The 23470-nt window shown below is 38.6% G+C and overlaps 1 protein-coding gene across 3 annotated transcripts in view; it reads left to right on the forward strand.

Annotated features, from left to right (window-relative positions):
• The window catches only part of DACH2 (dachshund family transcription factor 2), a 303611-nt gene that overhangs the window by 266608 nt on the left and 13533 nt on the right, over positions 1-23470 (forward strand). For 2 of the 3 annotated variants that reach the window (XM_063346551.1, XM_063346549.1), the window contains 3 exons: positions 18866-19011; positions 19538-19685; positions 23120-23263. In XM_063346551.1, the coding sequence (XP_063202621.1) occupies positions 18866-19011; positions 19538-19685; positions 23120-23263 (438 nt within the window). The remainder of the gene's footprint in view (positions 1-18865; positions 19012-19537; positions 19686-23119; positions 23264-23470) is intronic. The other variant, XM_063346550.1, reaches the window with a different exon arrangement.

A 23470-nucleotide genomic window follows, 5' to 3' on the forward strand; every position in this document is an offset into this window, starting at 1 on the left:
TTCAGAAATTCTGATTTTTTTCCAATAGAGGCATGCAGTTCCCAGGCCTGCTGTACAACTGTTTGTTTACATGCCTTGGCTCAATATTTTCTGGCAATTTTTCATGCTGCATGTGCAAGTCTGGTGTGTAACCAAAGGTGGTGCATCATCCGTGCTCTTGTAGGAGTTGGTCCTGGCCGTACAAGCCAGGTGAGGTACATCCGTGCCATCCCTCCCTTTCTCAAGTAGTTTATTTGTAATTGCATTGCAAAATCACATCTCGTACAAAGCCCCATGGCATAGGCCAGTTAGCTCTTAAGAGCAGTTGCCACTGAATCATTTGGATGGACTTAACCCTGAACCAAGGTTTCTTATGTCGTGGTAGAAACTGTGAATCAAATTTTCTTCTCATGTAAATTTGAAGTAACTGCTTGGAGTCAGTGGAAGCCCTCTGCGTTGCTTCCTAGTAAGATCAAAAGCTATACATTGAAGGTATTCAGCATTGCTCCATGAGTACTTTAAATTATGTTGTAATTACAGTCAATTGATTTCCCTTTGGAAGCTTGCCTTTAGATGGGCATGGTCTGGCAAGCTTCTCAGGCAGTTAACAAGCAAATAAAAACCCCAGCAGCCCCCTCCCCATGCTGCCATAAAGAGGTCTACTCTGAAAGTTATGTGGAGCTGTGGAGAGCAGTCGTTCTGCTTCGAGCATGCCCTTGCGTGCAGCATTAGCCTTCACCTTTCTTTCTCTGTTACTGGAGGAAGTAACTGATAGTGATCGACATGATTTCCTGGGCATAGTACATTCAGATTTTTATTATGATATTACCAGGACGTATGTTTGTGGAAAGAAGATATATATATATCTATGTTTAGCCTCAGAATATAAACTCTGTAGAAATAGTATATTACCTGCATGAAACTAAAAATATGGGCAACATAGTGTGCGGGAATTGGGCCCAGCTTTGCTTACAAATCAGCTTGATGATGAGGCTGCAAAAGTTATATTTTCGCTGCTTTCACACACTGAATTTATTAGCTTCTTGAAATTGATTTTGGATGTCTTTCATTTGCCATTGGGCTGAAGTCAAAAGCAAAACGATGATATACCACATTTTGCTCACTCATCTTTTTATTGCTCAACTATTGTTATTGAGCAAAAGACATTCAGTGTGTTTCCCAAAGGAGACAGAACGCACATTTCATTTTCTTTTTAATTGACGGAAGTTTAACTGAATGCAAGTCCTGCGATCCTCAACTTCAATATCGAGGTGGCGGTTGTAAAGTAGTAGAGAGGATGGGGACTGGGATTCAGTTTAGCTCAGGGCTGAGAGCAGAAGCCAGAAGGGCTGTCAAACTTTGTACTGTTTTATTTGCTTGGAAGGAACGGTGCAAAGCTAATATCGATGCAGCGCTATGAAAGTGTTCAAGTAGTTATCTCTGGGAAGGTAATGTGAACTCAGCAGTATCATTGCTTTGATCTTTGGTTAAAGTCTTACAAAACTAGATTGCTGTTTGATTGACAACCTTGTCAGAGAGTGAATGAAGACTGACACTCTAATATTGAAAACGCAGCGTTTACAAAACTTAAAGCCTGAGTTTTCTCATGACACTGCTTCTTTTGTGGAAGACTGAATTTCACATTTATTTTTAAATAAGTGTATACCCTGCTGTGTGCAGCTAAAACTTATGATTTTTAGACTGCTGGCTCACAAGCACTTCTTACCCTACTATTTGATGCAGATGTGTTTATAGCAACAATACTGTCATAATGAATTTGAAGAAGTTGTTGTTGAAGGAGTTGTTGTTTGAAGGCTTGAACGTGATGGTATTTATCACAACTCAATACCAAATAATGATTGATCCGACATGTGGGTGATCGCCGCAGAGGTGGCAGGTTGCAGCTTGACTTGGGTAGTGTATCTGGCAGTTTCTGAGTGGGTCTGATACAAGGGTTAAAGGGTTTGAAACATATAATCCTGTCTTGAGGGACTGTCTTCAGCTATTGCTTATTCCTTGAATTATCCTCCTTAATACCCTCAGGTGAACAGAGGCTACTAACCAGGAGAGTTAATTTGTGGCATAGACTTCTCCTTTCATGCCAGTAATCTTTTTAACTGCCAGCCCTCTTCCACTCATACCTTATTTAGATATCATACCAGTTTCAGTGGCGCTGCTTGAGCAGGGCATTGGACAAGATGACGTCCAGACGTCCCTTCCAACCTCAACCATTCTGTGGTTCTGGTCATCTCCCAAATGATATTCTGGTCTCCTGTCATAGCCTTGATGCAGTCACTTGCCATCAAACTTGTCTTTCTGCATTGGGAGGTCTCTGTCTTGGCTGCGTGGGTGCAGTTGCTTCCAGCCCCTGTGTCCAACCTGCCAGTTAGCACCAGGGCAGGCTCTTCTCCAACCTCACCCTGGGGGTGAAGCCTTGAGATGTCACCTACCTGTACTCTCTCCATCAAAGGCTGCACTCTGAAGTGTACTTTTCCACGCTTTCCTCAATTTCTTTAAATCGGACAAGATAATGTATTTTGTTCAGCTAGCAAAAAAAAAAGGGGGGGGGCCTTAAACAACTTCCATTTCTATTTTTATGACAAATGACATTAACTGCCATGATTTAAGTAATGGGTAAGAATGAACCAGATTGTGTCTATTTCCACATCAAAATACCTTAAGCAAGGAAATGTCTCCCCAAAATAATAATCCTTATATCATCCAGAGGTGTTAGTGAGGAGACTCTATTTATATGATGCAGTTTAAAAACAGGCATCCAAAAGATTTTCACAGAAGGGGCTGATGAACTATAGGGCGTGGGAACTACTCAAATTGGCTTTACTGTCAAAGCCAGTGATTTCTGAGGCTACATCATCAGTTTTTCCTGACCTTCCAACTCTCAATTTACTTCAGTATTGCTAAATTCTGAATGCAGTTCTTTCCTTACCTCTTAGGTCATGTATGTCTTACATGAAAATGCGCGTGTGTATAGCATTAAATATCTATAGAAATATGCATAAACACTTGCAAAACGATATGTATGCAATACAATATCATATCTTTATCCACTAAAGTATCCTTTATGAAAAACTATTAATTAAAAGCCAAGATTAAAGCCACTTTCATCAGCAATGCAGCTTTGCTGAATAAACCTACATTTGGCCATATTTTCAAAGTGGACGTGTATAAGTCACAAGAATAATTACCATTTCATCATTTGAAGTCTGCGAATGAGTGATTTCAGAATGAAAAGCATATGTAGCTATGCTTATTATGCAGAATAAATTATTTTCAAACCCCACATTTATATCAGTGCATTTTTTATTGTGTGGAAAATGCACATCCACAAAAAAGTAATGATCACCTACATTTTGCTGTAAACGTTTTTAAAATATATATCTGAAATTCCTTTTGGAAATGTCTACAGTCTGCTTCCATGTTGCAACACATATGGTAAGAAAATCTTGCTTGCAAGCCAGTGACTGTTTTTAAACAGTTTTCAAAATTGCACTGAATAACAGCTCATGTACAAAAATCAGTATTTTTTGCATTTTATAACAAGCAGCTTAACTTTTTCTAAGCTATGACAGATTTCTCCCTAGGTAATTTTTAGTGTAATAATAGGATTAGTTTAGCTGTCCCTATTTTTTTGTGTCCACATAGGCACTGGTGGTATATTAGGAATACTTCTGAGTCATTCCAGTTCTGTCTTACTCCATTCTTTAGTCTTTAGAGGCCTCTGTGGACATAAAGGTTATCACTGTTGAAGGCTTTGTTCTGTTCTGTTCTGTCTTTTTTTTTTTTCCTTCCTCTCACTGCATGTTACATGTGTGCACATGACACATAACAGATATTTAGGACCCAGTTCTGTTGCTATGATTTTGATAAAGCATTTCTGGAACTTGTTGTATTTCAATTAAGATTTACAGCTCTCCTTTTGCCTCAAACCTCGTTTTTAAAGGCCAGAAGAGAAAAGAAACCCCAAACCATAAACAAGTTAAGTGAAATATCCATAGTGCCTTCAGTTAATGGTATTTCCTTAAAGCAGATAAGTTACTGAGCCCCCTTTTAAAACAAGAGTGTTAATTTACTGTTTCCTTTCATCTGTTGAAATAATTACTTTTCTTTTTTGCCTTCAATAGTTTGTTCTGGTCGTTAACATTTCTGTAAAATTAAGTTTGAAAGGTGCTTTTAATGTTCGGATAGACTGCAGTGCACATTTGACTGTTAAAATCAACCCACTTAAGGCAGAACTAATGTTTAACACTCGCAGCTATTTGAAGTAGTTCACTGCCCAGTTTAATGGTGCTGCCGAGGGCAATGGTCACATTACTTGCTATTATATTTTGGGGGGGTTGTTATGCTGGCAATAAAGACAATCCATGATATTTCTAAAGACATTGGCTTAGATCTTAAAGACATCATTTTTCTACTAACAAGCTATGAACTGTAATTTCTTGGAGAGAAGTGGGCAAGAAGCACTAACCCCTGTTCTTGGCCATGGACTCCATTTAGGAGCTGTAGTTGCATGCTGCAGTGTTAATGTGGAACGAATTTTCCTGGAAGTGCTGTTGAAAAAGAAATAATCAAGCTGTATAAAACCCACGGTGATGGTCAACTGCACTGGGAGAAATGATCTTATATAATAGGAATTGGATTTTTAATTTTGTGTGGTATCAAGACAGTTTTAAGACATCTGCACTAGTAGGTGAAGAGTGACCCTGGGTAGCTCAGCCTGGCCTGGTGGAAGCTTGGTGCAGGAGGTGGGAGAGGCACAGTGTGGAGACAACTTGGCTGTTGCACTGTGAACCATCTCAGCTGTGGTCATAACCCGACCGATAGCTTCTGTTTCATAGCATTTTTTTGGTGAATTTGGCTGGTTTGTTTGCTACAAAAATAGATGGTTCTGTCATGCACTGGTTGTGGTATAAAAATGTTCCTCCAACCTGGCACTGAGAGTAGACCTTCCCAATGGCCGAATTCACCTTAAGCCATTCTTAATCCATTAACATTTCCTTAATCTGAGGATTTCCGATTGTAGGTCAAATAAGATTATTTATGGGAATCATCAGGCAAATACTACAGAAGAAAATGTAACTGGTTCTTTATGTAGTGGAGTTGATGGAAACTTTGCTGAAGTCTTCAGCAAGTCCAATGGGAAACGTGTAGTGTAGGACTGCCCCAAGTAACCCACAGCTGAATGAGTGAATAGAGCATAATCATCATATCTATTCCTATGCAAGGTCACAAATTTATAAGAAAACGACTGCTTTTTCTTCTTTGATAAGCAGGACCAGACGGAGAATTTAAAGATTAAACAATACATCTTCTCATCCAGAAAAAAATGTGTATATATTTACTGAATGGTGAGTAAAATTTTCCCCTTGGCTAGTCTAGTGCAATTTTACAGCTTCAACAATGCTGAATGGATGTTATTGAGAAGTGAATTTGGCTCATTCTTTTTATGCTTTTAATAAATACCCAAGGGAAAGGCAGTTGTTCAAGGAAAATGAAATACAAATAAACATAGAATTTATTCTCAGTAGGCATTCTGGGGAACTTGGAGCTTTAGTTTTATGCCATGGTTTTTTTCCTGGTACTTGCAAGCAAAACTAAAATATTCATATAAGCTGTCAGTTCTCTAAAGTGAATTCATCCTTTTTAAAAAATAAAACTAAATATAGATTCAGTGGATAGCACAGAAACAATGTGAATCATAACAAATGACATTTCTGCTCCAAAGTACGTCATTGTAATGGACCATATTATTCTGGACTGTGGATACAGATGATTTTTTTTTCACAGCATCCTGTAACAATTCTTGAGACACAACCGTGCACAAAACATTATTTGTAATTATAGCTGTTTGCCATTTTTATCTGCTCCATGCTTATCTCTCATTTGATTGATAATCCATGTATTTTAAGCTAAGGAAGGCTCTTCATGCTGCCACTTAATAAAAGTTATCAGTTTTTACAACCTAAATTTCAGGACAACATTGACATTTTTTGTTTGAAGGAAAAAAAAAGATTTAGTTGCTTCACTGTGCATTTTTTCACATAGATTCCTAGGGTGCCATGGAGAAATACAGTCAGTGGAGAATGTTTATTGGTATAAAGAAGAATTTAGAGTATGGATTTCATTGCAGATTAATCATTGCCCAAACTTTCAAATAGTCCTTCAAAAAAATCTGTGATTCCCCGAGTAGTGTCCTGTGGAGGGTCAGAGACACCTTTTTTGGATCCACAATTATTTTGGTTACCAATTCCTTAATTATTATTTATTATTATTATTATTAATGTATTTATTTATTTCTGACATTCTGACTTTGGAAAAAAAACTAGTCACATGTTCTAATACTTGTGGGTTTAAACAAATCATATAAAGAGACTTTTAACGGTTCTAGACTGCATATCTAACTTAGATGTCTTTGTCACAAACAGTGCAAATTGGTTGTAAGTCAGTATTTACTACTAGAGAGTATAAATCCAGACATTATACATCATAAAAGCAAGAACATATTTTACTGTTTGAGAATGACTGAGCTTCAAAGGTTCCACAGAACCTGAACAGAGATTGACTCTTGAAAAACATGTCTTTTATTTCATTTCTTGGAGGATATGTGGTAAAATACCTTTCCAGGTAAGGTTCATGGTTCATTAATATTTTATCCACTGATTGTTTTTCATCAGCTACCAACTTGCATGTTTGCATAAACAACCCATAAATACCTTCGTCACCAGCTTCATCACCTTGGGTTGCAGTAACCTTTGTGAAGACTTTAGAGCTCGAATGGCAGTTTGTACAGCATCAATACCTTTCAGAATTTTACAAAACTGGCTGATTAAATCTGATTTTAAATACTACTTTCAGTCTCGAACCCTGCCTTTTTAATAATCAATTAAAACATTGTTTCATTGTGTTTATTCAGCGTGTATAAAGCACTGCTTGACATGTATTAGACCTTACATAGCAGTACACAGCTGTAGCCCATCCAGCATTTTCCAAATGAGTTTGCACAAGGAATAAAAGATTACCATCTGAGCAACACTGGAGGGAGACAAGAGCAGACAAAAGGCAGTTAAGCGCTACAAAAAAAGAAAAGACCCTGTTGAGAGAGAAATTTCTGAGCAAATGCCTCAATTTCACAGGGAGATACTGTAGCAGGCAATGTACATTGATTTTAGCACATGAAGTACATTGCATTTGGGATTCATTAAGCTTCATTTTGTGCACTATCATGAATGGGTGTGTCAGCTACTCTCTCAAGTAATGCACAGTTTCAAGGCAAGGAGGTAGAATAAGCCAAAGTGAAAATATAATGTGCCCCAGAAAGAGAGTAAGCCAGTTTTAAAAGGAAAATGCTTTAGTTGCTAAAAGCCATAAGTCACAGTAGCAATAATCAAAACCTAAACATTTTTAGAGGATTTTGTGCTTATAGAGTTTTTAATACGACTTACAAACATCAATGAGTTCATGGTCCTAGGTGACCTGGTGGAAATCCCACTAGAAGGACCAATGGACAAATGGGGTGCAGAGCCTTATTTCTGTAATTTGGAAGAAAATATGCAGACAAATGTTTGATACTTTTTAGTTAGTCAGTTTTTTACTGAATATGGGCAAGGTATTTTTGGTTTTGGTCATGGTTGGTTTTTCAACTTTTGTATTTGCAGTGGGAGGGTGCTTAAGATGGTGCTATTTTCTCTCCCCTCTGTTTTTCTTTGTGAGCCAGCGGCAGAGCTCGCTGTGGCACTTCACTGCCTCTCCAGCCATCAGCTGCCAAATCTAGAAGCCACAGAAAGCAGCAGGTCCATGAGGCTGGATTTTTCAGCCATCCACCAAATCCAAGGCTGTTTTGAAATCTGTTTGCAAATGTGTCAGAGGTCTGGAGTACTGGGTTTCTGTGTAATTTGTTTGTATTTTGTTTTTAGTTGAGAAGCATGTAACTCCAAGAGATTGATCAAAAAATCTGTTCAGTAGATTTTATTTAGAAAGGATGATGCCAGTGGCATTGCTTGTCTTCAATCTACTAGAAATTTTAGTGATCTAGAGGCAAAAGGTTCATGAAGAGTCTCAAAACATTCCTAGAGTGATTGGTTTGCAATCTCAAATCAATGAAAGAATGGGGTTGTACATACACATGGCTGTAGAAGACAAAAAAAATAATCTTCGTTTCCTCAGTGCTCCAGCTTTTGTGCTTTGGCGCCAGCAGAGATTACACTGTTATTAATGAAATTAGCCTAAGCAACAGGGCTTTACTGCCAAACTTTGCTGTATGCCGCATTCTCTCTCAGAGCATAACTTTCTGCATTTTGCTGGTTCAGGGTGACGGCACAGGTGCTGGAAGTCTTGGGCAGAGTTGACCAGTTGCTGGGAATTGTACTCCTACACTGTACTAGTAACCTGCTAGAGGAAAACAGGATGCTGGAATTAGCCTTTTGTGGTTTAAATACCTAATTTTACACTTTTTTTGGAAGTGAGGGTTTGTCTCCGATATGTACTGGGAGTCATCACTGCGAAGGAGGTGGTCACTGAAGAGGTGCTCCACCTGTAAGGTGGGAGGCTTGGAGCCCGTGGCAGCCCAGCTTCCCGCCTCCCCAGCAGCCAAACCCCATGCTCGGGCTGATCTGGAGGAGGAATACAGTAGATTAATGTCAGATAGCAGCTGCTTTCTGCAGGAAGTTTTCCTCTTTCTTGCCTCTCCCCAGTATTTGATCTTTTAAAAGAGCTCAGGATAAGTGACAGCAGTAGACTTAACAGTTATTAGGTTGCAAAGTAGTGGATGTGGACTACTTGGTGGTTAGCTTACATTTATACTGTGATCGCAGCTGCCATTTGGGTCAGAAAGAGTTTTCCCTTTTGATAGATTGGCTGTGTGCTAGGAAAACTTGTCTTTCCCCAGAGCATCATGTAATTATTTGGTGGCAAAGAGTCCTGCTACGTTGCTATGGACATGTGGCTCTCCACAACGAGAGCTGCTGTAATGCTGATATATGTGACTCTAATCATTCTGTCACTAAGATGTAATATCGATACGCCAGGACAACATTTCTATCAGAGGGCCTATTACTTGTCCTCTTAGTGGAAGTGGGGAGGAGGACTGGGATAAGCCAAATTCTGACCATTTCTTAGCCCAAGAGAGGCTCAGTTGCATTAGGGTTCAGTTCTGTAACCTCTAATACCTGTGGGAGGTACTGGCACTATCTGAACGGCGGCACTTAGGAGTGCGGCTGCACGCCGCAGGCTGGCGAAGCCCTGGGTAGGAGATGGGTGCACCTCTTGCACCCTCTTTTGTGCAGGACCCTGGCTGCTGGGGCAGGAGCCATGCGGGCAGGAGGCGGGGATGCCGCAGCCCCCGGCCCTCTGCCCCTGCTGCGGGACTGCACGGGGGCTGCGTGCGGCGAGGGAGGGTCGAGGGGCTGGGGTGCGGTTCTCTTCTGTGGAAGACTACAACAGGGCTGTGCCAGGGATCATGCTGGTAACAGCTACAGCACAGAACTGCTACTCACCTGTAGAATTAAAAAGGGATTAATTTGTCATGCTTTGGATTATCAGGGTTTATGAAATCAATGTGTAACTGAACTGAATTCAAATGCTAGGATATATAAGCAGAGTACTTCTTTCTTGACAACTGAAGAATTCATAATTCATTCAGAAGGAAACTTTTAAGGTGATCATCTTTCTGGGTCTATTTTCCTGTTAAGGCAATCGTATTTCTCCTAGCGATCAGTTTTGAAACTTGTCTTATTTCTACAGTGCAGAAATCCTGCTGGTGAACATCCCCCAATTGCACTCATAATTATTTCTGATTAAAAGTGCCCTAGCCTGACAGCACCAGGGAAATTAATAGGAGAAGCTTTCTACAAGTTTTAGAAGATGAGCAAAGACATACTCCCTCTTAAAATTATTTAAGCAGGTGCTGTGGGAAGCCATTGCTTTTATAAGGCTCTTCAGATGTTTACAGCAAAACATTTTTTCCCAGTGATTGAATTTTTCGAAGTACTAAAATACCACGGAGAAATATGTTTCCCACCAGTTTTATGGCTCCCTGGGTGCATTCTATACAAACCTTGTATCTGCCTGGACACAAACACTCTATTGCAAAAAGATATCTTGCCATTTTAACAAGCTATACTGCTTTGAAAGGATACGCTGCATCACCAGTGGGAGCGTCAGTACCTTAAGAGTAATACTTCTGTAAGGGTACTATTTTATTAAAGCAGACCTCAGTAATTTGTTCCTGACTGTTATACACCCTTATTTTATTAAAGGTATTTTACATCTGTGGAGGAGATTACTACCACTCCTATTTTCTCCACTGCTTGGCTTTAATGGATGGTGTGGAATATAATATTTATTAAGCTTAAGCAGGGGAGGACATAATAGCAGAATTGTCCTTTATAACCTATTTTACAAAGTTGTAAAATAAACCTTAATAAAGCAGGAATAATTACCCAGGAATATCCAGGAAATGGAGTACTCTGCCTGCTTCAAATATTTGGAAGACTTAACTGCTAGTTATACATGTACTTTAAGAAATTGAATTTAACAGTAATAATATTGATATTAGTTTGATACTATTTTAAAATATATTGCGATGAATTCTCTTTGTGTCATAATTACTATGTTAGCATAAATCATACAATACGTAACTATAATCTCTAGATAGTATTAACTGTGTATAATCCTACAGAAGACAAACACATTACAAAAATATTTATACTTACTAACTTTGAGGTTTAGGGTTCATTTACCTTATTCTGATGGCACCCAGAGCCCCGCAGCTGGCTCCCTGGCTACCAGTCAGTTCCGCTGGTGATCACTAAACTTTGATGGCAGGGAATAACAGCATTCCTTATTGGTCAATTCTGTATGCCTTTAGCTCTGCTTAGGGCCAGAGAGGACTTGTGTTACTGCCTGGGCCCCAGAAGGCAAGGAGTGTCTTGATTCCAGCCTGGGTTTGTCTGAGATTAGGAACATGGACTTTGGGAAAGGGAACAATGCCATTTTGAGCATGGAGTATATGCTTTGCACGCACCTAGCACAGCTGACATTTGAATAGTTCCCTGGACCGGGAAGACAGCTTCAAAAAAGCCTTTCCTGGTGGGCACATTTGCAGCCTTAGCAGGCAGGTGGAGTTTTCAGGTGCAAAATGGGAACACAAGCATGTGTGCCATGCTGGCGAAAATTTGGTCCCAGTGATCACAGCTCTCTGGAAGCATTTATATCCTTGTGTGGGTTTTGTGAATAGGAAAAATGGAATCTTTTTAATGAGAGCTGTTTCAAATTATGGGTTATACTACCAAATACTGCAATAAAGGGAGTAGATGATGAAAATTGTTTAAAAGCACATTGTATATTTTTATTACAATGAGTGGGACATGAAAGAGATTGCCTAGCTGTGGAGACACGGAAGGCCTTTTTTTAGATACACCATTTTGCTTGTCAGTTCTTGAGTACTGCATTTACAGACGCACATGGCGTCAGCAGAGCTTGCCCGCGACAGTGCGCCTCACCCTCCAGGCAGACCTGTGTTGGTGGCTTTTGCAGGCAGCTGCCAGCTTGTGCTGCCCATTCTGCAAGTTATTCCAACTGGGAGCTACCTCCTGTCCAGAAGCCATGTAGCCGCAGCTAGCAGGGAGCTGGGATGGAGTTACTACCCTTCTCCCTCTCCCTCCGTTCCGGGTCCCCCATGCACGGTTGCTGGTTACACACTAAAGCATGGTTTATTAATCTGAACATGACGCTCACTAATGGCAGTTGTGTTTGGCCAGGAGCCGGCTAGCCTGTGCTGCCTGGGGACGTGGCAGAGCAGGCACAATTCTGCCTGCGAGGGGACCTCGCCGTCTGCATGGTGGGGACTGACATTCTCCAGCCAGCTCTGGCTGCCTGTGCCGGTGGGATAACCGTTCCGTTAACAGACGTTTCTTCAGCTTGAACACCATCACCCTCTTCCTGTTTATCCTCATCACATCCAGCCCGTGTTTCTTCACCTTTCTAATGCAGTAATTTTACTGTTTATTATACTGCTTCTTGGATAGCTTTGTTTTTCCGTTTCTTGTATGATTTCTCTTCTTGGTGGCAGTCACTGAAACCTGTCTCAAAGGAAAAAAGGGAAGGATTTTGTATTAAGGACCCAACGCTGCTTTGCAAGCAACTGATTTCTGATCAGGTATTCCAGAAGGACTGGGAAAGCAATTCCTGTCTTCCCCCTTCCTTCCTGATTTCTTCCTCCTGTTGTCCTATTTATTTTTTTTTCATAAATTAATATTGTGCAAATGATTTGGACTAAAGTTATTACATTAATTATCCAAACTGACATTTTTTTCAGTGTGTGAAAGGACAGGGTGGTATGTAAAATAGATGCACCAAGAACACCTACAGTATGACAACAAGTAGCAGGGTAATTGCTGAAAATGAAGTCTTTTCTGCTATCCCTTCCCTTCAACATCTGTTGTTCCATATGGAGTCATAAATATTTGCAACAAAATAGTTGAAGAAATAATCTCAACATTAATAGGGGAAAGCTGAATTCGCCAAGAAAATTGAAGAATCTTTTTTTTTTCTTGGCAAGTTCCTCCTACCCATCCTCATCTGACAGTCTAAAATCTCTGTAGAATAGTCAGACTACAGTGATGCTTAAAAATCACCATTGAAAAAACCTTTGTGAATGTTAATAAGAGAGTTAGCTGAGAAAAATTTTATAACTTCTTGATAATGGCCATGAGGACGATTTTGTTTATTTTGTTTCATTTTCCTCCTTTCGTCTGTGCCGCAGTAATTTTATTACTAGCCTTTTATTGAATAGTTCGCTTTTTCACTTTTTCTGTTGTCAGTAGAAATAATGCTTCTTGTCGTTGTGGGGAAAGCCAAGGTTCTATTACTAGCTGAAAGTAACTAGTTACTTTAAGTTGCCATATGGAAAATGCAAATCGATAGTACTTAGCTTCCATGTAAATTAAAAGCAACTTAAAGCACAGAACAACTTCAAATGTTTTGGAATCCAGATTACCAAAAGCAGCCTGAGGAGCAGCTCATAGGAGAAAGCGGGTATAACAGTAACACAGAGAAACTGAAAATTTTACATAATTGTTGTGAATATAAAATATAGCATTTGTGTAAGGCTTTTTATATATTTATTAGTAGCTTTAATTATAGTTCTCCTTAATGAACAGAATTTAACCAGGTGACATCAGTTGTATTTGTTTTTCTTAATCTGTACATATTGAACTTTAGACTGAAGTTACTTGCAATGAAACACTCAGTTCTGATGTCTAGCTAGTGAATTACTGCAGTTCTCAATTAAATTTTTTATAATTGAAAACCTAGTATCTCATCTAACTCGGGTCCCTTTTTTTAAGGTTAGAATTAATAAAATATTTTCAGGTGTTTTTACCGTCAGTACCATGTGAACATCAGAGTATATTGTAAATATGTTGAAGTTATAAATAGGTATAATTTTCTGTGTTATTAATGAGAGTACATTGATGAAAATGTCAAAGCTGTATAATTATGCACCTCTTGATAAAGAGTGCACAGATAAAGACAATTTGTAAACTGTAATTTCAGACTTTTCTAGTGAAATTTTCATTTCTCTGCTTTTTGCTTCCTTCTCCTATTCAAACCCTAAGTGCCTGCTTCATGACGTCCTTCAGGAAAACACACCCTCATCATTCCTGAGGAAGGTCTAAGGAAAGGTGGTGAATGCACGGCTTGCACAGTTTGCTTTCTCTTTTTTTGCTACTCCAAATACTCAGTTTTTCTTAAGCTAGCACATTGCTCTACATGGAACAGACATGGTCTACGTTTTCCCCTCTGTTGAAAGCAACAAAAAGGTTTTATTAAACACTTCTTCAGGACAAAATCGATTGATCTCGGAGTGCATAGGTGAGAACCAGCTTGGATGCGGATACCGTGAAGCGGAACATAGTTGATGGTACTGTTTTGTGATAGTTTCCAAAGCTTTATAAGGCAGCCTGGAAATGTATATATAATGATTAGATGCTATTGTTAAAATGAAGTTTCTTTATGGCAAAGCTCAGTAGAGAAAAATGCTTGTGTGCTAGAGAGTTGTATCAGTCATTTGGAAATGAAATAAAGTCTGATTTAAAGCTAGTGCGCTGGATTAATCAGCTACTCCCCAGTTGCATTCATTGACCCTGTTCATTCAGGGCCTGTAATTAAGAAAAAGAGCAGTGGCTTGAAATTTGGCATTTGAATCACAAGGTTAAAGCAGTAAATTTCTAAGTCTGATTGGTGCCAGGTTAGGAGGAGGTATCTCTTTTCTCACTGATGGAGTGCACAGCTCCTGTAAGAGAAGCAATGAGTGAGGGAGAAAAAGGTAGGCAGAGGTTTACGGAGGATTTTCAGAGTTATTAAAACACTGAAGATGGATAACTCTGTCCTTGCAGACTTACAGATATAAAATATTTGAAATAAACAGTGCTTCAGATTACAGGTTTTCATACTTAACCTTACTGTAAAAGAAAAAAAATTCTACTAGTTTCTAGTTAAGCAACACAGAAGTTGCCAAGGTTTAAAATGAAAATAAGAAATTTCACTTTTTTGAAAAACTGCTTTTTGCAGTCAAAAATTAGAATTCGGGCCCTAATTCTATCAAAACACCCATGTTTGGACACCGCTGCCTATCAGTGTTGTCGTGAAGTAGGTGTGTAACTGGAAGTCGAGGGACCTTTTGCCGCTATAAAGATATATTGGTTCAGATGATTCTGTAAGATCTTTGGACAAATAATACTATTTCAACTGAAAATGTGTCATCTTAATTTCAGAGATGAGTAGCACATACAACTCAGCTGGTGTTGCAGGTCCTCAGTTTCATTTTATTAAACGTCAAAAAGGTCCATTCGAGCGTCTAGGCTGTTCTTTTGTAACTATGGACCATTAAATGTAATCCCCATCACTCAGATATGAAACTCAAAGAATTATAATTGCAATAAACCATTTTAGTCCTTAGGTTTCTAAATTGTATGCCACAGACAGGCAGGGAAAAGGAGTGACCCAGCTGCCATCTATGTTCAAAACCATCATATTAATGCTGGCTGAAGGCTTTCTGAGATCAAATGCCTTGGTTACTAACTAACAGATTAATAACTATAAATTTCATATAAATTGTTACTCTCCTCTCCATATGCCACATATTTATTTTATGCAAGAGGTTTTTTTTTATAAACTATTTGAGGTGAGGATTACATATAACGCTTATACATGCAGATAGATAAAGTGTTGAAGTGTATGTGAAGAAATAACTTGGTGGTCTGACCAGTGTTAGCCAATATGGAAATTGTAGCTTTAATATTTCTACCTTGTTTTGAGAGGGATGTGACATGTCAAGTGTATCAGGTATATGAATGATGGATTTAAAAACGTGCCTTCTGAAAGAATATAAACCAGCTGGCAAATAAAATTGCCTGTTGGTTTGGGCCATGCACTGTCGTGCAGGGAGCAATTCGTGTTCCTCGCGTTCCCAGTGCTGCGTTTAGTCCGTAGGTTGATGCTTCATTTTCCAATCCCCATTTCTGCAACTTAGGCAGAAGACAGGAGATGAAATACTTTAGTATATTTAATTAAGAACAAGAAACTTTCTAGCAGATTTCCATGTGCTTTCCAGGGATAATATTCCATTCATTGTTAGTGTTTACCGTGTATTTCTTTTCTCTGCAATGTAATTCTTGCTTTCGTCTATTCATCTGGATGCCAGCTAGAAATCAAAATAAAAAGACTGCACACTAAATGGATTCATGAATGCTATTATAAAGCATGGCAGGTTTAACAAACAAGCTCGATAAAAGTTACCACTTTGCTTCAATAAATAGAAACGTTGTTTGTGTCCTTGGTTAGATTGTAGTTGCCCTAGCTTTATTTCTTGCTTATTCTGTTGTACTATAAGTGTGAGTGCAGATTTTAGCATTTATATTTTTAGTGTTCTTTAAAATCAAAATGCTTAAATCAACATCTTTTTTCTATTAAAGAAATGCATTTGATACAATCCACAAAAAATGCTTCCAACAAGTGCTATTTTTAATCGCTTTACCAATTATGATTTCTCCAGTCTAGCTAATAAATTTCTGCCTAACTGTGCACTTAATTCAGAATATGGGCAAGATGTAGACACCATTCAGATGTGAAGACCTATTACAAGATTGAAATAGATTTCTAATGCATTTATCATTCATCTTTGCAGAGTGTGATTTCAATCAGAAAAAAAAATGATGAATGGTTTGACAGTTTCCACCCATATACGCTAAAACATAATATGCTGCTTCTAGTTTTCAGCTATTACAGACTTTAACATGCAATGTGACCTTGGTCTGCAAAGCATGTTTGGTTAGCACAAAAACTTAATCATAAGAAGTCATAAGTAGAATCCTTCTTCTTTACTGCCCTTTTTCTGGGACTTGGAAATTTATTGCTTCTGGGACAGGTAGGATATGAACAATGGGCCAAATAGAGTCCAGGGTTATCTCATCTGTGTGAAAACTGCTGCTGAAAATCGATGTGACCTCTGCTACACTGTCATCCCAATTCCCACCCTCTGTGTCCTATTTGTCTTTTGGTAGAAGCTTAGATCTGTGTGCTGTCTCTATGTGTCTCTCTTGGGCCAGATTATCAAAATGAATCATCGCCTGCATACCTCTTATATTTCTATTTATTTTCCTGGTGTTGACTAGGTCTGATGAAATATGATTCTTTTTGCATTTGATCCTCACTGCAGCAAGCAGCACCTAATTTAGCTGTGTCTATCTCTTTAAAGAAGAGTAATACTATTTTGAAACTTCAATCTGCTGTACAGTAACATTACAAACCATAGACCATGCAACCTGTCTTCACAGTCAATAGTAATTTTCCTTTCGGCCAATTTAATGTTATTACTTTCATCTCCAAATAGTAGAGATTTCTAGAGATTTTAAAGCAGCTATAGTTCTGTTATGCATACGTCATGTATTACTTCCTTTATCGAATGCCACTTCTGTTTAGTCTTCTGTGACTCCATGGCTTAGATGTTATTTCTGTGTAGCATCACATGCAAACATTAATCAGTTTATTTTAAAACTCTGCCGCTAATGTAAGATATTTAAATCTAAGAAATGGTGTATCTGAATCAGCACGAACTCCATAGTCTGAGTATGTTACCGTAGTTGTGTTTTATGGGGTATTTTTTTAATGGATCATTTAAATTACATGAACAGAGCTCTAAAATGATAGCTACAAAGGGTTACTGGCTTTTGTTCTTATTAGTCGTGAAGAATCATTATGAACATGTTCCATTTAATGAACTTTCACAGTGAAAACAAAACACTCCCTAAACAGAGATTGCAAAGACTGCTTGAAAACTGCTTAATGCTCCTGGTTTGTTGTCAGTCAGGGTGTTTTAGAAACAGCAAAAAGTGTTTCCTGCTCAAGAGATGCTCCTGGAGTTTGTTAAACTAGATAAGAGTACTGCTGTAGAGACACCGTGGTTTAATTTGTTGTTGTCAGATTCTTTCTCAGTTCTGGTTTGGTTTTGGTTTGGTTTTTTTTTTAATAAGAGGTAGGAGAAGGAGGCCTTTTGAATATGGCATGGTCTAATTGTAAATCCTGGCTTTAATATGACCAAGACACTTGACAAATGAAACTGTCAGGACTGGCTGTGCAGTTGCCCTTAGAAAACACGTGCGTCATGAACTTACGGTTGCAAGCTTTACTAAAAAGCAATTGCTGAGAAGATAATTCTCCATGATTTCTGCAAGTGCAGGAACATAATATATATAAACTGGATTTCCATGGAATATTATACAGAAATATATTTTTAACATTTCAGAGTAAAAGAAATGTACAGAGCCTGGCTTTAAAGACTGCTAGCAGATTTTAATTTTGTGTTTTTCAGCAATTAACTTGATTTTTAAAATTAATACGTGTGGAAGAAGTACTCATAGGGATATGACAGAAGAAGATACATTTACTATCCTAAAATATGTTTTAAATTATCATATTCAAAAATGCAAGTTCATTGGTGATAGTACCGATAATCACAATTTAAAGGATTTTTGAAAAATTATTACTAATGTTGTTTCTGTGCAGATACACGTCTGTACACAGCTTGATCTATAACAACATGTTCTATTTGAAACGGCGAGTGAAGGGGCAGCTGCCAGGTCCCGATTCTACAATTTGTAAGCGATCCATCAGTCTAGTTCTGTGCAGTAAATCGCAGGAGCGAGCCCTGTGCTGGAGTGCCCTCTCCTCCCCGGCCGCTCCTCTCAGCCCCCGCCACCCAGCTCTCTGTCTACCCCCGACAGAGATAACTCAGCAAAGCATTTTTGGCTGCTCCCTGTGACTAAAAGGCTGACAGTAGCAAGGTACTTGTTAAGAAAACCCGTGCTGACACGTTACTGACAAGGTGGAGCTGGTGCTAGCTAAGCAGCAGGGATGACTCAGTGGAGATTATTTACTGCTGAGTATGGGAAGGGTAACGTTGAAGGAGTAAAGAGGTGTGATACATTTCTTGATTAGAATTTTGTCAAGGTTATAGCAACAAAAAATGCACATGGCAGAATGGCAAACATGATAGAATGAAGAAAGGTCATTCAGGTTTAATGAAGTGCCTAATACAGTTACAATTCTGTAGTATAATTCTGTAGAATTTGACATATAATAGTCCTTACTCTTATTACAGCTACGTTACAGTCTTCAATATATTTATTATTGTTGTGTACTGTTTTGAAAACTTCCTTTAGCAACAATCACAGCTGTCCAGACTGAAACAATGTCAATTTTACTAATGCGCTTTTATTTTGATTTCCAGGTAAACAGAATGCTAGTTTCTAGAAATTACTTTTACCTATATCTCCAGTGCTTTCTGATGTTGCTTTCAAACCTGTCTTTACAGAAGAGGTCCAAATTGCCATTCCAATAATGAAACCAACCTTAGATAAAGTCCAACTGGCTGGACAGGCCTTGCCTCCTGGATTTCCGGCGCCATTTCTTTTTGCTGATGGTCTTTCATCAGTAGAAACACTATTAACCAACATTCAGGTAAATTCTTCTCTATAGAGCCAGGCTATATGATGAGAGAGAAAATGTGTTTCTTTTTCAGTCTCTAAAAAGTTTGAGAAACTATTTTTGTATCTGCAATTCTAATTTATTTTATTTAAATGCTTAGGTTTCCACTGTCTGGCATTATCGATCGTGAAAGGGTTTCATACGTTGTCTATTTGACTTAATAGTTGGCAATAATGGTCATATTAAAATTCACCAGTCTCATTATTCCTCCTTTGCTCTCCCTGCAGTTGACCAAGGTCAGCAATGATACGGCACTCCGTTTCTAATAAACCACATCAGTAGGATGAATTAGCAAAAGCTATACTGAACGATTCTGTGCCACAAAATTGCTCATATATAACATTTATCTACTTCAAACGCCCAGTTGCATTCCAGGTCTATGGGTTCCCGCTTTTAATTTTTCTGTTTTCCTAGAGGGCGTAAAAGAAACAAATGGATGAATTTTGTCACTGCTAAAGCAAATTGATATTTTCAGCTCTTATATTTGTGTGTGTTTTAGGGCCTACTGAAAGTGGCTGTGGACAATGCGAGAGTCCAGGAGAAGCAGATACAGCAGGAAAAGAAAGAGTTAAAGATGGAGCTTTGTAGAGAGAGAGAACTACGAGAGAGCTTGGAAAGGCAACTCACAGCTGAGCTGCAAAGTAGAGGTGAGTGAATGAAAAATGGAGTTTAGATATCTATTAAATGTATAACCCTTTGGCATTTCCAGCTGGAGCTGTTGAGGACTCGGAGTTAACTGACATTCATACTTCAGTGTAATGCAGCCGTAGACTAGCACTGGTAACGAAAGATTTAAATTTAATAAAAACAGAATGAAGCACACTTTTCTGTAAGCAGACAGAACAGTGACTGAAGGATTATTTCCTGGAGGGCAATGGCCGCAGAGAGTTTTGGCTCGTTCCGTGGAGGAAAGCTGATTCAGTTTCATAGCTTTCACATGTATTATTACCACTCTGCCTGTGTATTCCCAGCCCGATTTCTTCATTTGACAGCTTTAATTTCTTTTGTTTTCTGCTATTATCCTCCAAGCATTGAGGATCAGACTTACTGTGAGAAAGATGTCCATAATTTGGATATTTAGGTGATTTTTTTTCATTACCTTACTACTTAATCTAGCCCACATTTCTGTAGTTTAGGTGTTAGTCAGCTAGTTTTTCTTGTAGATAACTTCAGTGCAACAAAATAGATGGAACTACGAGAAGTTGTCTACCCAAGTGCAAGACCTGAGGCAAATAACCCTAGATAATTTTTTTTCCATCAGGAGAGTGAGATACAACAGCAGTCCCCACATGGGGCCTTCTAAGACAAAACCATGACTGTTTAGAAGCTTTTGATAGTAACAGGCAATTAAATTGGTAAATCTGAATTTTTCGCTGTGATATTGTAAAGGCAGTATTCTTTTTAAAGTTCAAATCTGCATCTAAAGGAGAGGAATAGTACTTCATTTGCCAAAAGCTACTTCTGGATTACATCCGTGAAATCCAAAAGATAAAACTAGATAAGACCGAAAATGTAGGTGCTAAGTGGTTCCTTTGCATTTTGAATTGAAATGAGGTGTGTAGAGCAGAGCTGTCTGTGGCACCAAGTCCTGGTAACAGGCAACAAATGGCACTTCTGAGTCGAGTTGTGAAGGGTCGGTAAATACTATCGAAGTTGTTAAATTGCAGGGGGTGTTCAGAAATGTTGCATCACCCCAGTCTAAGTGTGGATGAGACTGCTGTATTTCTATAAAACAAAACTTACCACCCTGTAGGCAGCCAGCACACTGCACCTCCTGAGTCACACTGAAGTCAACAAAGACCATAAGCCATTGACAGACTTTGTTGGCTTCTGGCTCAAAGGAGAACTTCACCAATAATCAGTATCCTCAGTCAGTGTCAGTATCCTCAGGATTGTCTGTCTTTCAGGTCATCACCACATGCACATCTTTATTATTATTGAAAGTCAGAGATAGGCTCTTTCACATGGGTTGCTCAATTTTCAAAAGTTACGTTCTACAGATCACATTTTGACATTCATAATTTAAGTCTCTCAGAGATTTCCCATGTAATGGTATCCTTCCCCCCCGTCCCCGACTGGAGCATTCACAAATCCAGAAAGGTCTGTAAAAGCCAGTAAGAATTCAGATGAACAAGTGGTCCTGAAAAGTTATGTAAATACTGTGGATTTTCCCAGAATTTTTCCAAATTTTATTAAACTTTTAAACAATATTTTCTGATTAGAAATTCACAGGTGTCTAATATACAGGAAAAGCAAATGAAATAAAAGGAATTGCAAAATATTGCTTGTATAAATTCAACTTTCATTTTAACAATACTTGTGATCAGTATTTGCCAGAGTGTACGGACTAGCAAGCTTGACTCTGAAATAGATGGTAATTTTAAAAGGACATTTATGTTCAAGCTCAAATTCTTTTTAGTCTGTTACTTTTACCTACATTTTCTAGTGCTATTGCTTCTCCATTTATTAGATTCAGTGATGAGTCCATGGGATTAGGTACTGCTCTGTGGAACCTGCTTGGCAGAGGCAGATATTTTAGATGTAGTTCTGGCCCAAATAATGGTGAAAAATAAGGTTAAATATGGTATTAAGATGGAGTGTTTGAAAAGGAAAAATCTTAAAAGGTGCATCTTATTGCTTGAATTCATATAGGTGAGGGAATACAATCATAGCCAATGTCAGCCGTTCCCAATGAAGATATAGGTCATCTGGCTACAGTTAACACTATACAGCTCTCTAGTTATAGTTTTAACTTTATTAATAGTTGGATTTAAGACTGAGATTAGTCAGGAATACTTCTGTTTTCTGCCAAATCTTACACGGCTGTACCAATGGGCTGTGGATGATCTTTGTCAAGGCACTGTTTCTGCTTTCCATCTGTGAAGGAGAGAAGATGAGATGACTGTAAAGTGGATTGAGATCTAACGCAAAGCTGTACAGGAGCACTGTTACCTCTTTTAAGTCCAAACAGGAAGTTTGGACAGGAGTCCTTCAGTTAGAAGGAGAATTTGCTGATGAAGAGAATATACTTGATTTACTTACCAGGGTTACAAGCTTGTTTTCGACACGCGTTCTACCTGGGAAGTTCCCTTTTAATTTCCCTCTGAGATTCTCAACATACACCCCATGCTTTTTTGTTTCTCTGTCTTTCCCTCTTTTTTTATCCCACTAGTGATGAAGTGCCAAAGTACTCACGTTACTCAGTACGTACCCCTTCTCTACGCATTTGATCTTTCATTTGAGTACGTACCCACTTCACCCAGCTTCTCAATAGCGTTACACCTGGCTTCTAGCTTGGGCAGTGGCTCTTGTTATTTCAGTTATGCTGCTTCAAAATTCACCCACCTCCAGTTTTACCAAAAAATTTACCACTTAATTCTGTGGGGTTTCACTCTGTACACCGTTGCTACTGACATTTCAGATTCTCCAACACTGCAGAAATAAATTTCCTTTTAGTGTTAGAAAACATAACAGAAACCGAATCTCTGACACATTCAGAAGACTTCCTCCCTCCGTGAGGAGTGGTCAGGGGAGACATAATCAGTGTGTTTGGATTATCTTTCTAGATGAAGCTTCTGGAGGAGGAGGGTGCATTATAATTCTCAGCATTAAGGGAAAAGGTTAGAATGAAGGGTGAGAGTTTTATTTAATTATGAGGATGTACATTGCTGCTGTTGATAGAAATTAATTTAAGACAATGATCTGCTCAACCAAACTCTGCGGAACTGTAGCTGGAATTTAGTCCACATCGGTGACGTCTGTGTAACGTGAACCACCAGGCAGGGTCTGAGACACTTACGTTCTGGTCAGGAGACTTAACATCCATGGGGCTGTTCAGAGCAAGAATAAGATTTTAAGATCTTTAACAAGATCTAAAGCCATTTCAGATTGTTGTTTCACTACAGGATATGACTTGGGTGGGTACTTTTGTTTTTACATCAGATTCATGCCAGATTTTAAATTTATTTTTTTTCTCGAGATAGAACTGGGCCTTTGAACATTGAACATAAACTTATTTACTGTCACCATTGGATATTAATTGTGCTTTAACAGCCATTCTTACAATATATTTACATTCCAGCAACAATTCAGAAACGCTTGAAGAAAGAAAAGAAGGCAAAGAGAAAATTGCAGGAAGCTTTGGAATTTGAATCAAAGAGAAGAGAACAAGTGGAACAGGCGCTTAAACAGGCCACATCAGGTGACGGTCTCAGGATGTTAAATGGTAATGTCTTAGTTGGCCTTTCACAGTTAGCTTAAAAATGACGTTTAATTGAGTGGGGAAAAACAGTACAAAGCAAATTCCAGAATAAAAAATGACAATCCTCTCCTGAAATAATTAAAAATCTATTTCAGGCCATGTGCTCTGGGTCATGAATTAAAAAAATAAATAACTCTGCAACTAGAGAAACAGACAGAGCGGTTTACACAG

Source organism: Chroicocephalus ridibundus, chromosome 9, assembly GCF_963924245.1.
Source record: "Chroicocephalus ridibundus chromosome 9, bChrRid1.1, whole genome shotgun sequence".
NCBI classification, from domain to species: Eukaryota; Metazoa; Chordata; class Aves; order Charadriiformes; family Laridae; genus Chroicocephalus; species Chroicocephalus ridibundus.